Below are 13,533 nucleotides of genomic sequence, written 5' to 3'. Positions count from 1 at the left end.
TTCTAACAGGTGGAATGACTGCCACCCTGCTGCACTTCTTGGGTTGTCTATGTATTTGATTTCCCATGCATGGTCTGCATCAGCATCACTTGGGTGCTGTTAGAAATGCAGAATCCCAGGCCCCACCCCAACTAAGTCAGAATCTGCATCTTAGCACCCCCTGGGAGACACCTGTGCATGCTAAAGTTTCAGGCGCCATGTTCTTTGGTCCCAGCTAGAGACACTAAGAGTTGGCAGAAAGAAGGAGTGTCAGTCATTACCTGGTTGCCCTCCTTGGGTGCTCTGCAGCTGCCCAGCACTGGTTACTACTGATGGGCCCCCTTCTGAGCCTTGCCCAGTCAATTTCTGCAGCAGCCACCTTGAGAACTTGAATGGACAGATGGGCAGCAGGGCATGAGTCCTCTATCCTAACCCCTGGAAGCCTGTTAGCTTCTAGGTTGAAGCATGAAGTCAGCCTCAATTTCTCTTCCAAAACTCAGTTTCCCTTCTGGGCTGGAGCCCTGCCTGATTGCTCCTCAACTTCTGCAACCTCCAGCTCCCCGCTCACAGGTCACCCCACTCCCCAGATGAAGCTGGGCACCCAGCAACATGTCCTGCCTCTCTCCTGCATTACCCTAAGGCCAATTCACAGTGAAGTCATTATTGGTGTGGCATTTGATAATGTCTCTCTGTCCCTTGCTAGAATTAAGGTCAATGACAACATGCACCATGAATGTCTGGCTCCCTAATGAACATGTAGCACTAGTGTGGGGTTCCCAACCTCGGGGCCTGGGACAGTGCAGGTCAGGGCCTGTGAGGAACCGGGATGCACAGCAGGAGGTGAGCTTGACTGTAACGTGCTTCAGTCATCACAAAGCCTTCCCCCAAGCTCGGTCCGTGGAAAAATTGTCTTCCATGAAACCAGTCCCTGGTGCCAAAATGGTTGGGGATCACTGATCTCATGGACAGTGTCAGACACATAGTAGGTGCTCAAAACAATCCAGTCTGCAGGAACTGATGAGACCTGGTCGGCTCTTGCCGCAGGGGGGCCAGCCCTCACCCTGTCCCACCCCCACGTCAGAGGTTGCCTGTGGGCAGCACTATCGGCTCCTGCTTCCTCCAGGCACTGGGGACCTTTCTGAAGCAAAGTGCCTCTTGACCAAGGTCACCAGATGAGGAAGAGCTTTGAATGCTCTTCAGAAGGCCAGAGAGCCCAGGGTACTTAAGGGAAACCGAGGGAGGTTCAGGGCTAGAGAGGCATGACATATTCAGTTCTTCTAACCTCGCAATTTCCCCAAAACTTCACCTCCAAGAAGACACAGGGTCTTTGTCTGATGCTGAGTGGGGGGGGGGGGGGGCAGGAAGACAATATCCCACCCAATTAAGTCTGTAAAACAAGATTTTCCTTCCCTTTTGGGGTTTTCCACAGAATCTCAGACTCTAAGTTGACCAAGGGGGTAGAATATGTTATTTAGTTATGTATCTATGCCCCATCATCTTTCAGAAAAGCTTTAAAGTGACCTCTGGCTACACAAATTTGGACTCCTTCGGGTAATAATAATCACAGCTAATACTTACGGAGCACTTCTGAGCTAGCACCACTCCAAGCCTTTATATACATTAAGGCATTTTGGACTTGACAGAAATCTACAGAAGCAAGGCCCATTATCCCCACTTTATAGATGAGGCAGCTGAGGTGCTGAGTGGCCAAGGGAAGTGCCAAGGTCACACAGTGAACCCCAGGCATCTGGCTCAGGGGTCTGGCCCCTAACCTCTGTACTTACCCTGTCGGAGTGGCAGTGAAAGAACGGTGACTTATCTCAGGGAGAACAGTTTGCAGGGGTCCAGCCTCAGCATTCAGGTACTACCCTGAACTGCTCAGAGGAATTTTGGGTTCTGTGGACATCAAGATGCATTTCTTTCCCTTTCCAACCAACCTCCCTCCTTCCCTCCTTCCCTCCCTCCCTCCTTCTCTTTCTCTTTCTCCAAATTGCAGTAAGATGCACGTAACATAATATTGACAACTTTAATCATATTTTTAAGTAAACGATTCAGTGGCATAAGAACTCACACTGGTTATGCAACCATTACCACCACCCGCCTCCAGAATCTTTTCACCTTCCCAAACTAAAACTCTGTCCCCACTAAACAATAATTCCCAACCCTCCCACCTCCCCTCAGCCCCTAATAACCTCTATTCTACCATCGGTCTCTATCAATTTGACTACTGTTGGTACTTCATACAAATGGAGTTATACAGTATTTCTGTTTTCATATCTGCTTTATTTCTCTTAGCATAATACCCTCAAGGTTTATCCATGTTGGAACAGGTGAAGAATCTCATTCCTTTTGAGGCTGAATAACATTCCGCCTTATACCCATACGTGTAGACCACATTTTGATTATCCACCCATTGACGGACACTTAGGTTGCTCCCACCTCTTAGCTATTGTGGAAAATGCTGCTCTGAGCATGCGTGTGCAGATATCTGAGTTCTGCTCTCAGTTCTTTTGGGTGTATACGCGAATGCAAAATTGCAGAATCATATATGGTAATTATATTTTTTAAAGCTTGAACAGCCATCAGCAAGCTACATTTCTTTTCTTCTTCTTTTCTTTTCCCTCCTACTTCCAATCACAGCCCAGTACCTGCAGTGGCCAACCATTCCTGGACAGAGTGTTGCTATCTCAGGAGTGAGAGAGCAATTCCCCCCGTCTTTTCCTTAGAAAACTTCAGCTGCAGAAATCACCTGACTGAAAATTACAGAAGAACCCTCATCCCACACAGGAAAGGAACTATTCAGAAAGCCTAGCCCACCATCTAATTACAGGCTTTCATCAGGAGCCTTGGCAAATGCTTAAATTGCATATCAACCTTACTTTTGTTATGAAGTGTTTAGAAACAAGTTAATGAGCTGGGTTTCAGATCCTTAGCTTGGAGGTAACAGCTCTCTCCCCTAATTGTTAAGTAAAGCAAGTCAGAATGTTACGGATTTGTATTCAGAAGAACTTTGTCTAGATATGCATCAGCTGGATTCTCACTCTTTCTTTATTCCAGCCAGTGCCCTTTATGGAAAATGCTACCCCAGCTGTGATTTCCACTCAGAGCTGTGGTTCTGAACCCAGGCAGAGCATGAGAAATATCTGGGGTGCTTTAAAAATATACATATCTACGAAGAGCCCAGGACCCCAAATTAGTCCAACTGAACCAGACTTTCTGCGGGAGGGCACGGCCATTGGTAGCATTTTCAAGTTCCCAGCTGGTTCCGAAGTACAGGCCGGGTTGAGAATCCTCACTTAAGGAGAGAGGGAGGGCTGCAACCAATCTTTCCTTGTCTACATTTTTTAGTTTACAGACTCTTAGAGAGGAGGGAGAGAGAGAGAAACATCGATTTGTTGTTTCACTTATTTATTCATTTGTTGGTTGATTCTTGTATGTGCCCTGACCAGGGGTGGAACCTGTAACGTTGGCATATCAGGTCAGTGCTCTAACTGACTCACCTGGTTAGGGCCTAGAAAAAGCATTTTCATTGGGCTTTTAACTTGGAGAGGGAACCCTGAGCTGGGGGCCCCAAACCCCAATGTTTGAAAGAGAGAAGCATGTCTTCCGGGAAGGGAGAGCTTGGGCCTGTCTGACGGGTGCAGCTGACGGGTGCAGCTGACCACGGCCTCGCGGACGGTGGGTGGACCAAGAGGCGTGCGGGGGTAAGGGGCTGGGAGTGCCACTCCAGTCTGAGGCTCTGCCCTGTCGGGTTCACAGATGTGGTGCAAGGGTTTCAAGAACCCTCTGAACTATAGGCAAAATTTTCTGTCCCCCTGTGTATTCGTCTAAAGAGGGTCCTCCAGAAATCATATCACGTTCTCTGAAGCTCTGTCACACACCCCTCACTGCCCCCCCAGTGATGAATAACCTCTGCTTTTATCATGGTATTCCACATGGTGGTATTTTAATAATGCAGTTACTAAAAATAAAAAGTGAGATGTCTTCATATTTACATTCACCTGGAGGGACTGAATACATTCATTATTAATGACACAAAAGCAAGTTTCAGAGCGATGTCCACAGAACAAACAGTCTGGAAACACCCACAAGAGCAGGGATGGTCTGTTTAAATTTTTTTTAAGAGATAGGGGAAGGGTGGGGGAAAGAAAGGGATACATCAAAGTGAGAGAGAGACACCCATCAGTTGCCTCTCACACGCCCCAACCAGGGACCAAACCCGCAACCCAGGCATGTGCCCTGACTAGGAATTGAAGCAGCAACTTTCGCTTTGTGGGATGACGACACCCAACCAACTGAGCCACACCAGTCGGGACAGGGATAGTCTGCTTTGTTCACTGCGACATTCCACTACTTGGAAACTGTGTCCGGCACAGAGAAGGTGCTAAATACACACTTCTTGAATTAATGAATATCTTTTTGAAAAAGCTGAATCCACTATATGTGGATGATGTCTATGTGAAGAAGGACAAGTGTGTAGAATGACACACACTGGGACATGAAAGGTGCTGACTTCAGGGAGAAGGACCTGGAAGGGGGATGATGGAGACAGTAAAATTTCATTTTAATAACAGTGAACAGTTATGGAGTGCTAGCTAGGTGTGAGACACAGTGCTCAGCACTGATGGTGGATTCCCTTCCTTGGACCCATGTGGCAATCCCTGACAGTGATCCCCATCTTACGGATGAGAAAACCTAAGCACACAGGGTCTTGTGCAAGCCCACAAACCTAGGAGCCGGGTGCTGCCCCCCAGCCATGCTGACCCCTCGTCTGTACACATCTCTGGGCTGTGTCACATGTCACAACAACCATGTGCTACATTTTTCATGAAATATAACAGTGTCGGGGCTTTCCATGTGGGCTCTCATCCCCTCTCCCACCTCTGCAACCCTCCTAGTCTGCAGGTGTCACATTAAGTCCTTTATTCTCAGTAGGGACTTAGGAATCGATATTCCATGCTTGGATCCCAGTTTTGGTTCAATATAGAGTTGACCCTTGAACAAAGTGGGGGCTGGGTGCCCCACACAGTGGAGAATCTCCATGTAACAAGTCAGCCCTTCACGTCTGTGGATCCCTAACTGCGGATTGAAAATACAGTTGGCCCTTGATCAACACAGGTTTGAATGGCATAGGTTCACTTACATGCAATTTTTTCAATAAATACTAATTGAGTAAAGTATAAATAATAAATGCTTATTGAAATTAATAAGTATTTATTGAATAAATAAGGTTCAACTGTAGTTTCCACTGCCTGCCCTCCACCATTTACAGATGCAATGAAATCACTGTCTTCTATCTCCACATAAAATCTTGGGGAGAGCAGGGTCCACCTTGGACAGTAGCCACACAGGCTGCATCTGATAGAAGCATTGTATCTGCTTAGGGCAGGTGACCCCTAACTGGCTGCAGACTCTCAGGTGACAGGCCCGGAGAAAGCTCAGAACCAACCTGCCTGGAGGGGTCTCAGAGCACAGAACACTTGCAGTCTTAATGATGCGAAGCAGTAACCTCCTGCAGAGGAAGCTGTGCGTGCAAGGGTTTTTCAGTCATGGCCTGATTTCTTGGGAGACCCGAAGCCAATATTCTAGCCTAGATCTAAACAGATGAGAGCTTCCAATCGCCCTGGAGAAGGACTCCTCCAAGTATGACGTCAGATCCCCAAGGCCCACACCACCTTGGTGCTTGAAGAAATGCAGAGCCTTTGATCTTAAGAGCGAACAAAGCCAGAGATAATCCTTCTCTACCAGCTTGAGACGTTGAGTGGGTTGTTTAGGATTTAAGCTTCAGTCCCCAGCCCTATAAATTGATGAGGATAATACTGACTTGACAGGGTAGGTTCTAATGAATATTAGGAGTAATATCAGTGAAGCGCCTGCCGTGAACAGGACACAGGAGACAATAACCATTACTTCTATGAATTCTAACCATACTGCCGGGGGCAGCTTCTAAAATGACTCCCAATGAGCCCTTATCTCCCAGGATTCATGCCCTTGTATAATCCCCTCCCCTTGAGTGTGAGCTGGACCAAGTGAATTGCTTCTAATGAATAAAAGGGATAGGGTGTCATTTGTGAGATTAGCTTACAAAAAGTCTCTGGCTTCCTTCTTCCTCATCCTGTTTTGTTCTCTCACTTGCCCACCCTGATGGAAGTCACCTGCCACGTTGTGAGTTGCCTTACGGTGAAGCCTGTGTGGTGAAGAACTAAGGAAGGTCCACAGGCCAATACCCGGGAAGACACTCAGGCCCCCAATCTAACAGCCTGTAAGAAACTGAATTCTGCCAACAACTGTTGTGTGTGAGTTTGAAAACAGACCCTCCCCCATATGAGCCTCAGCCAAAACCTTGACAGCAGCCTGTCAGAGAACTTTGGCCAGAAGCACCCAGCAAAGGCATGCCTGGATTCCTGACTCATGGGAACTAAGAGATAAATATATGTTCACCGTTTCAAGTCACTAAATTTTAGGGTGATTTGTTATGCAGTAGTAGATAACTAACATACCCTGTAAACAGCAGATTAAATTCAAGTAGAACGGCACATGAAGCCTCTACTTAAACACTAAATCATCTCGGAAGCCTTTCAAAATCCTCCTCTCTGAGGAGGATTTCTCTGAGGCCCCTATTTTCTCATGCTTCCCTATTAGGCTGTAAACTACTTGACTAATATCATGAAAGCTTATACCACGAATACTTGTTATTATGCCAAAGTTGTAAGTCACTTAATCCTTACAACAAACCTAGAAAGTAAATACTATTATTACCCACATCTTATAGATGAGTAAAAAGACGCTCAGAGGGGCTACGTTGCTCAAGGCTTCAGTCATTATGAGAAAATGCCAGGAAATGTGCTTCCAAAGTTTACATTTGTAGTAATTACGCTATGTGACTCTAAGAGTCTTGCTCGAGTTCATAAACATTAAGTACATTCAAACCTAGGTAGCTGAACACCAGACATGAAGTTTTTAAACATTACCCTCTCCAGTGCCTTCTACCCCCAGGATAATAAGTTGAACATACCTCACCTAGGGGATCAGCAGGGTGTACCTACCTGTAAACACTAGGCTGGCATTTTCCAGTTCTTCTTGGGGAACTTTGAAGCTGAAGGATTCATTATAGAAAGGATCAATTGTGCCCCTTAAGAAGGATGTCTTCTTTGTTTTCACAAGCTTGAGTCCATGTACCAGCTGGATTTTCACAAAGGGGTCTGAGAATTGAATACAATGTCACAGAATATTACAGATCATGAAACTCATCCATCCATCCATCCATCCATCCATACATACATACATACATCTTCTCATCCATTCATTCTTTCACTCATTCATTCTTCCTTCCTTTCTATCCGTCCATCTTCCCAGCTATCTGACAGCCCAACTACCTACTCATCCTTTCATCTATCCCTCAATCCACCTATTCTCCCATCCACACCTCCTTTCATCATCCATTTTCCCATGTATCTACTTTTCATTCCTCCTTTCCCCTTCCTCTCTTCCTCCAGCCACCCTATATTTATTGAGCTCCTCCCATGTGTTAGGCATTTTACAGATAAAGAAACAGAAGACTCAAGATGAGAGATGATTTGCTTGAGATCTGGCTAGTGGAGAGAGAGCCAGACCCAGAGCCTGGCCTGGCTTTCTGTCCTGGAAAGCCATCATCATGTCATTGAGCCCAGAGCCCACACAGAGAGTAGAGGTGGCAGAGTTATAACTGCCATTTTTTCTATCACTTTAAAGCTTACAAAGAGATTCATGTACATTATCTAACTGAACATTGTTTAAACAGCCCAATGAGATGAACACTGTTATTATGTCAGTTTTTCAGATGAAGAAATTGAGGCTTTTAGAGGTTAAGTAACTTCCCCAAGGCACATTATTTGCAAGCAGTAGAGAATGGGACTTGGTTTGAGGCAGTTTGACTCTGAAACCCTTAAATCATTTTATCATACTGATTCTCCCACTGCGGTAAGTCTGAAACCTTCCAGCCTTAACACCATTCCTTCCAGTGGCCCCTTCGAAAGCTGTTTTTTGTAAAGTGGTTTTTGGGAATGCAAGCTGTCTAAATTCAGCTGTCACCTTATAGCACCAGTAATTTATTTTAGCCATTGCACTTAGAGAAGACAGTATTTCCACCAGTGAGCTGAAGAGAGCCCAGCGACCACGGCTGCTTTCACGATAATATCCTTGCCGTCTTGAGAGAAGCTACTTACAGATGGAATGTAATCTGTTCCAGTTCATTAAAAGTCGTGTTTGAATTTGGTTTGCTATAAAATAGATACTTTAAATATAACAGTCTTTTCAGAGCTGGGATTTATAAAGATTTATGGTACACTTGAAATGAGTGGGGGAAAAACCTTAGGGTGCATACACCACTCTCACAGATTAGGATTCATGGACAATGCACATTAATGCCTCCTGGAGGACAGTGTCTTTACTGCAGGCATAGCAACTGGAAAGGCAAGCCACTTCCTCTGGGCTGCGTGTGTACAAAGAGGATCTAGATTTCAGTAGTTATCACACCTGGTCTCAGTCAAATCCCCAGTTCAAATGGGGTTATGTCTGAGGTGGCATCATTTACCTGCCTCATTTTAAAAGATATCTGATTATTTATTGTTCCTCTTGAAAAAACATCTAGTTCTATAATGGGGTTCAGAGCGAGGGGTCCCCAAAGTCCTCACAACTCATGGCTGGGGGCTGGGGGAAAGAGATGATACAGCATTTAAGATACTTTGTATAACAAAGAGGCAAGCTAACAGCTGTGCTACAAAAGTTGTCTATGACTGAGAGCATTCAGGGACTTGTGACATAGCTGGGGGAGCTGAATTCCCTCCCCGGAAGCCCCTGTGTCACAGGAGCTCTTGCCCTGACTGAAAATGGTCGCTGAGAGAGGACAGAAAGGATACTGGCAAATGTAGCATACTGTGGGAGGAGCTGGATAGGAGGTCATGTAGGAAACTCCTGGTCAGGATTTAAACTAAGGGTGGGCAGAGAGAGTAAGGCTGGTCCACCAGAGAGCTGAGAGAGTAGGTAGCAGCTGTGCCAGTTCGTAGTAAAGAGGGCAGCCCTGTGAGAGAGATTCAGCCATGCTGCCTGTAGTGAGGGAGGAGCTGCATCTGTTCCTCTGAGGATTCAGACATGTGGCCCGGTGTAGGGAGGAAGCAGCAGCCAAGAAGGAGAGAATGACATGCTGCCACTGACTGTGCCTGCTCTAGCTGACTCCGAAGCCACCAAGGATTCTGCTTTGTAAGATGCTGACCTGCTGTTTCGCAGACCTGGGCTGTCTGGTCAGAACATATAGAAAGGCCACTCTCTTGGGACTTGTGCCTTCCTGGACTTTACCATGATCCAGTGCAACATGGCACATGCTTTCCTGGACTATTACACGGAGGCTGAGGACAATGTACCCCAGATTCTGAAGGGAAGAGCTGCTGCGAGAGGATAGAGACTTTGAAACCCACAAGTACATTCCAGAGGGGACAGAGACCTGTTTGCACAGTGGCTTATGCACAGATAAGGATAGGGGGAATTACTGGGCTTGGTTTTGGCTATAGCCTGGTGGGGAGCAAGGGATGTGCTGGGAGAACACTCATGGAAGAACAGGGCTCTGAGCAGGGGTGCTCCTAGCCCCTGAGGTCTCATTCCCATAAATAAAAACATGTTTCCTCCAACACTAACTGTTGGGTCATGCATCAAGGCGCCACGTGCACAGGCCCCACTTTGCTTGGTTATAGTTCTGGATACTATCTATCCTTTTAGGGTCTTATCTTTTTTTTTCTTAATCCTTATCTGAGGATATGTTTATTGATTTTAGAGAGAGAGAAAGGGAGAGAAAAAGAAACATCAATGTGAGAAACACTGACTGGTTGCCTCCCATGCACACCCCAACCAGATATTGAACCCACAACCTGGGATGTGCCCTGACAGGGAATGGAACCCAAAACCTTTTAGAGCACAGGACAACACTCCAACCCACTGAGCCACCTGGCCAGGGCAGGTCTTATCTTTTTAACAGTATCCAGGATGCAGAAAAAAAGAAAATTGGGTCCTTTGTGTGAAAAAGAAAAAACACATGCCCCGTTGAAGAAATGGGGAAGGAGGGAGGGAGTCACACCACACCTGAACCTTGGCTCACATCTGTCTGAAGAAGTTGCTTGGCTCGAATGACGTCAACATTTAGCCTCCCAGCACTTGGGAGATAATTCAGTGACAGGAGCAGCTCCCCCAGCTCCACTTCATTCTGCAGAGAAAGGGAATAGTTGAGAAGTTGCTTTTTTCCTTTTATTTTGCACCTACCATGCAGGAAACTGATCCTAGAAGCTCACAATTGGGCTTCTGTGGATGGATCAGTTGACAGAGGGCACCTCTTCCTTTGACTTCTTTTAGCCTCTGACCCAGATTTTTTTTCTCTCTCAGAAAGTTTTTCTGCACTTAGAACACTTAACAGCAGCAACAACATAGTGACGACAAAGGCTTCAATAATGACAATAAATAAACACCACAGGTCAATCAAGTATTATGCTAGACACTTTACATGTAATAACTGGTTCAATCTCTATAATGAGTCTGTGAGATATGAGTGTCATTCCCACTGAACAGATGAGGAAACAGGCTCAGAAGGGTTAAATACTTGTCCAGTGCCAGACAGCTGGAAAGTGGTAGTGCTGGCATTGGACACAGGGAGACTTAATTCCAGATATTCTGACCACTGTGGTTAATAATTTGGATTTTTAAAATTAGTGAGGATTCTCCTTACAAACAACATCACCCTCACTCATTTGCATTCTTGGTTTTGTGTGTTTGTTTGTTAGCTGGGAAAGACAATGCTGGCTTCCCCCTCAGGCAGAACCGATATGTGCTCTGGCCCCCTAGAAGCAGGGACCACCCCTCCACTTCAAATAAAAAAGAGAAATATTATTTTTTGCAAGAATGGGATATCTGGTATTTCAGAAATAATGCTGACATAATCATTATGGGAATGATAGACCATTGCTATGATTTACAATGGACAATTATTATCTTGATCAACATATGATGAGAAGCTCCATGATCTTCAGGGCTTTGGGTACCAAGGTCTTATCTTAACCCAGCCCTGGGGAAAGTGGAGGGTCCTCATTTTCTCTGCCCAGAATGCATGACACATATGAACATCAGCAACCACATGGCATCCAAAACTGCAGCTCTAAAGAACCAGGGGGCAAAACTGTTCCTGAAAGGTACCTGAAGCCAGTGTCTTCTCAGCCTCTCTACCCTAGAAGATGCTACATTTAAACGCTGACCAGCAGCCAACTGATAAGAAACTCAGGCTATGGGGAAAGCAGGACCAGCTGTTCCCCAATCTGACTCCTCCCGTGAAGGACCATGGAATTCATGGTGATCTTTGTAGACATTTATGAAGTATTGACATATTAAATTTACATCAACCTGGGGCAATTTTATCCCCCCACTCTCACTCCCCACCTCCAGGGACATTTGGCCATGTCAGGAGACATTTCTGATTGTCACAAGTGGGAGGGTTGTTTTTGACACTTAGTAAGTAGGTGGAGGCCAGGAATGCCACTAAGCATCTTGTAAAGTGCAGGCACCCCAGTTCCCAACACAGAATGGTCTGGCCCCAAACTTCAATAGTGCTGAGGCTGAAAAAATCTTAGTTAAACCTATCAATCTTGGGCTGGTTCAGACTCATATACGATTCTAGCCTGAACAAATGTTAAAAGCATCCAAGGGCTGAATTTTTCTCTAGGCCGGAAAAACTCAGAGCACCAGCTACAAGCCAAAGATCAAGCTTCGATTTCCATCCATCCACTTCCTCCTAGGGCTTCCTTTGCTGAGAACAGACACCCAGGCACCAGGCAAAACTTTTCCCAGGAAGCAGTAGGCTCAGCTGCCCCAAGGAGAACGGACTGCTCATTCTGAGAGGATCTCCAGCTCTTTGAACTCTCGCTTCCATCCAGATTTAGTGAGATAAGGTTGTCCTGTCAGACCTGGAATATTTGGTCCAAAGTTCTAGATTTAAAGAGGAAAACTGAACCAGGACATTCTCTCACTTCCCTGCTAACACCTCCATCACTCTTAGAATGAAATCCAAAATCCTTAGCCTAGTCTGCAATAATGCCATTTTGGGCTGAATCATTCTGTGTTGGGGGGTGTCATCTGTGCATGGTAGGATGTTTAACAGCACCCCTGGTCTCTACCCCCTAGATGCCAGAAGCCTACCATCCCCCAGTTGTGACAATCCAAAATGTCTTTAGACATCACCAAACGTCCCCTGAGGGAAAAATCACCCAGCTGAGAACCACGGGGCTACCAGTATGGACATAATTTGGCCCTGCCTATATCTCAGACCTCAACGAACGGCCACATCAGTCTTCTTTCTATTTCTCAAAATTAAAAAAAAAAGACATTCTGGCCTCAGGGCTGGCACCTGTGCTGTGCCCTCAGCTTGGGAACCTGAATGTCACCTCCTCGTGTATGGTTTCCATCAGCACCTAATGGAAAAAGAGTTCCCTGCCTCCATCGCTTTCCATCACATCACCTTGTTTCATTTCTTCCATGGTACTTTGTCCTTACTGGATATTTTTTCATTTTCTGTAAAGGCAAAGACCGTGTCCATCTCTCCACCACTACACTCACAGCACCTGGACAACTTCAGAGGATGACCATAGAACCAGCTGTGCAGCCCCAATACGGTGGCTCTGCTGCCACATCACGGTCCCTGAGGAGTCACGGGCATGACATCTGCCACCTGCCCTATCCAACCCCCCGAGACTGGAAGGAGAGGTGGGAGAAGGAACTGAGAGGTGGGAGAAGAGCTGATGAAGGAACTGGGTGCCACGTCTACTTTTTCCCCTGCTCAAGGCACTGTCACAAATAAACAGGCGTCGTTTCCTTTTACAAGATCTTGATGAGCTTAATTTGGTTGAACCACTCTGGGTAGCTTGGGAGAACTGAAATAGATTGTAAATTACTCAAATGAATCCAGAAGGCACCCTTCAAGCTCCTAGCAGCCGGCTTGTGCAAACGCTCCGCTCTCATCCCAGGCTAAAATGTTCCCTCCCTGTAGCCTTTGAACACAGCTAAGTTCTAATCAATAAAAAGGAAACCAAAGAAAACCATTGGGGACAAAAGGCACTTTCTGGGGAAAACAGCAGCCGGGCTCTCCCCCTGCCATACTTCCTTTGAAGTGCTTCTAAAGGGCTCTCCGGAGCAGAGGGTTTCAGGTGTGTGCGCACAACTGTTACCGGGCTGCAACACAGCTGCTCTGAGCTCCCCTGCCTTTGTTCCTAGGTTGGGAGAAACAGTGTGTCTCCATGTACCACACAAACAACATTAAAACAGGAGTGCATTTTTTAAAAACAAGATCCAGTCACCATCCCAGCACATCACACCTTCCATCACATGCTCTCTTGCCTCCAGCCCAGCCCACTCAGAGCTTTCCCAGTCCCTGTCCACAGTGGAACATAGCCACACTGACAACAGGGGCGAATTCTGATGTCTCCCCACCCCCTTTCAACTTACACAGACACGCACTTTCCGTGGTACTGCCTAGACACATGCAGTGTA

General features: G+C 46.2%; 1 protein-coding gene across 4 annotated transcripts in view; it reads right to left on the bottom strand.

Moving 5' to 3' along the window:
- Positions 1-13,533, bottom strand: part of SYT17 (synaptotagmin 17) — a 70,259-nt gene that overhangs the window by 22,377 nt on the left and 34,349 nt on the right. For all 4 annotated transcript variants that reach the window (XM_028530526.1, XM_036020883.1, XM_036020882.1 and 1 more), the window contains 2 exons: positions 10,090-10,210; positions 7,026-7,181 (listed from right to left, as the gene is read on the bottom strand). In XM_028530526.1, the coding sequence (XP_028386327.1) occupies positions 7,026-7,181; positions 10,090-10,210 (277 nt within the window). The remainder of the gene's footprint in view (positions 1-7,025; positions 7,182-10,089; positions 10,211-13,533) is intronic.

The sequence above is a fragment of the Phyllostomus discolor genome, chromosome 3 (genome assembly GCF_004126475.2).
Source record: "Phyllostomus discolor isolate MPI-MPIP mPhyDis1 chromosome 3, mPhyDis1.pri.v3, whole genome shotgun sequence".
Lineage (NCBI taxonomy): Eukaryota > Metazoa > Chordata > Mammalia > Chiroptera > Phyllostomidae > Phyllostomus > Phyllostomus discolor.
This window is presented reverse-complemented; position numbering and strand designations above follow the sequence as displayed.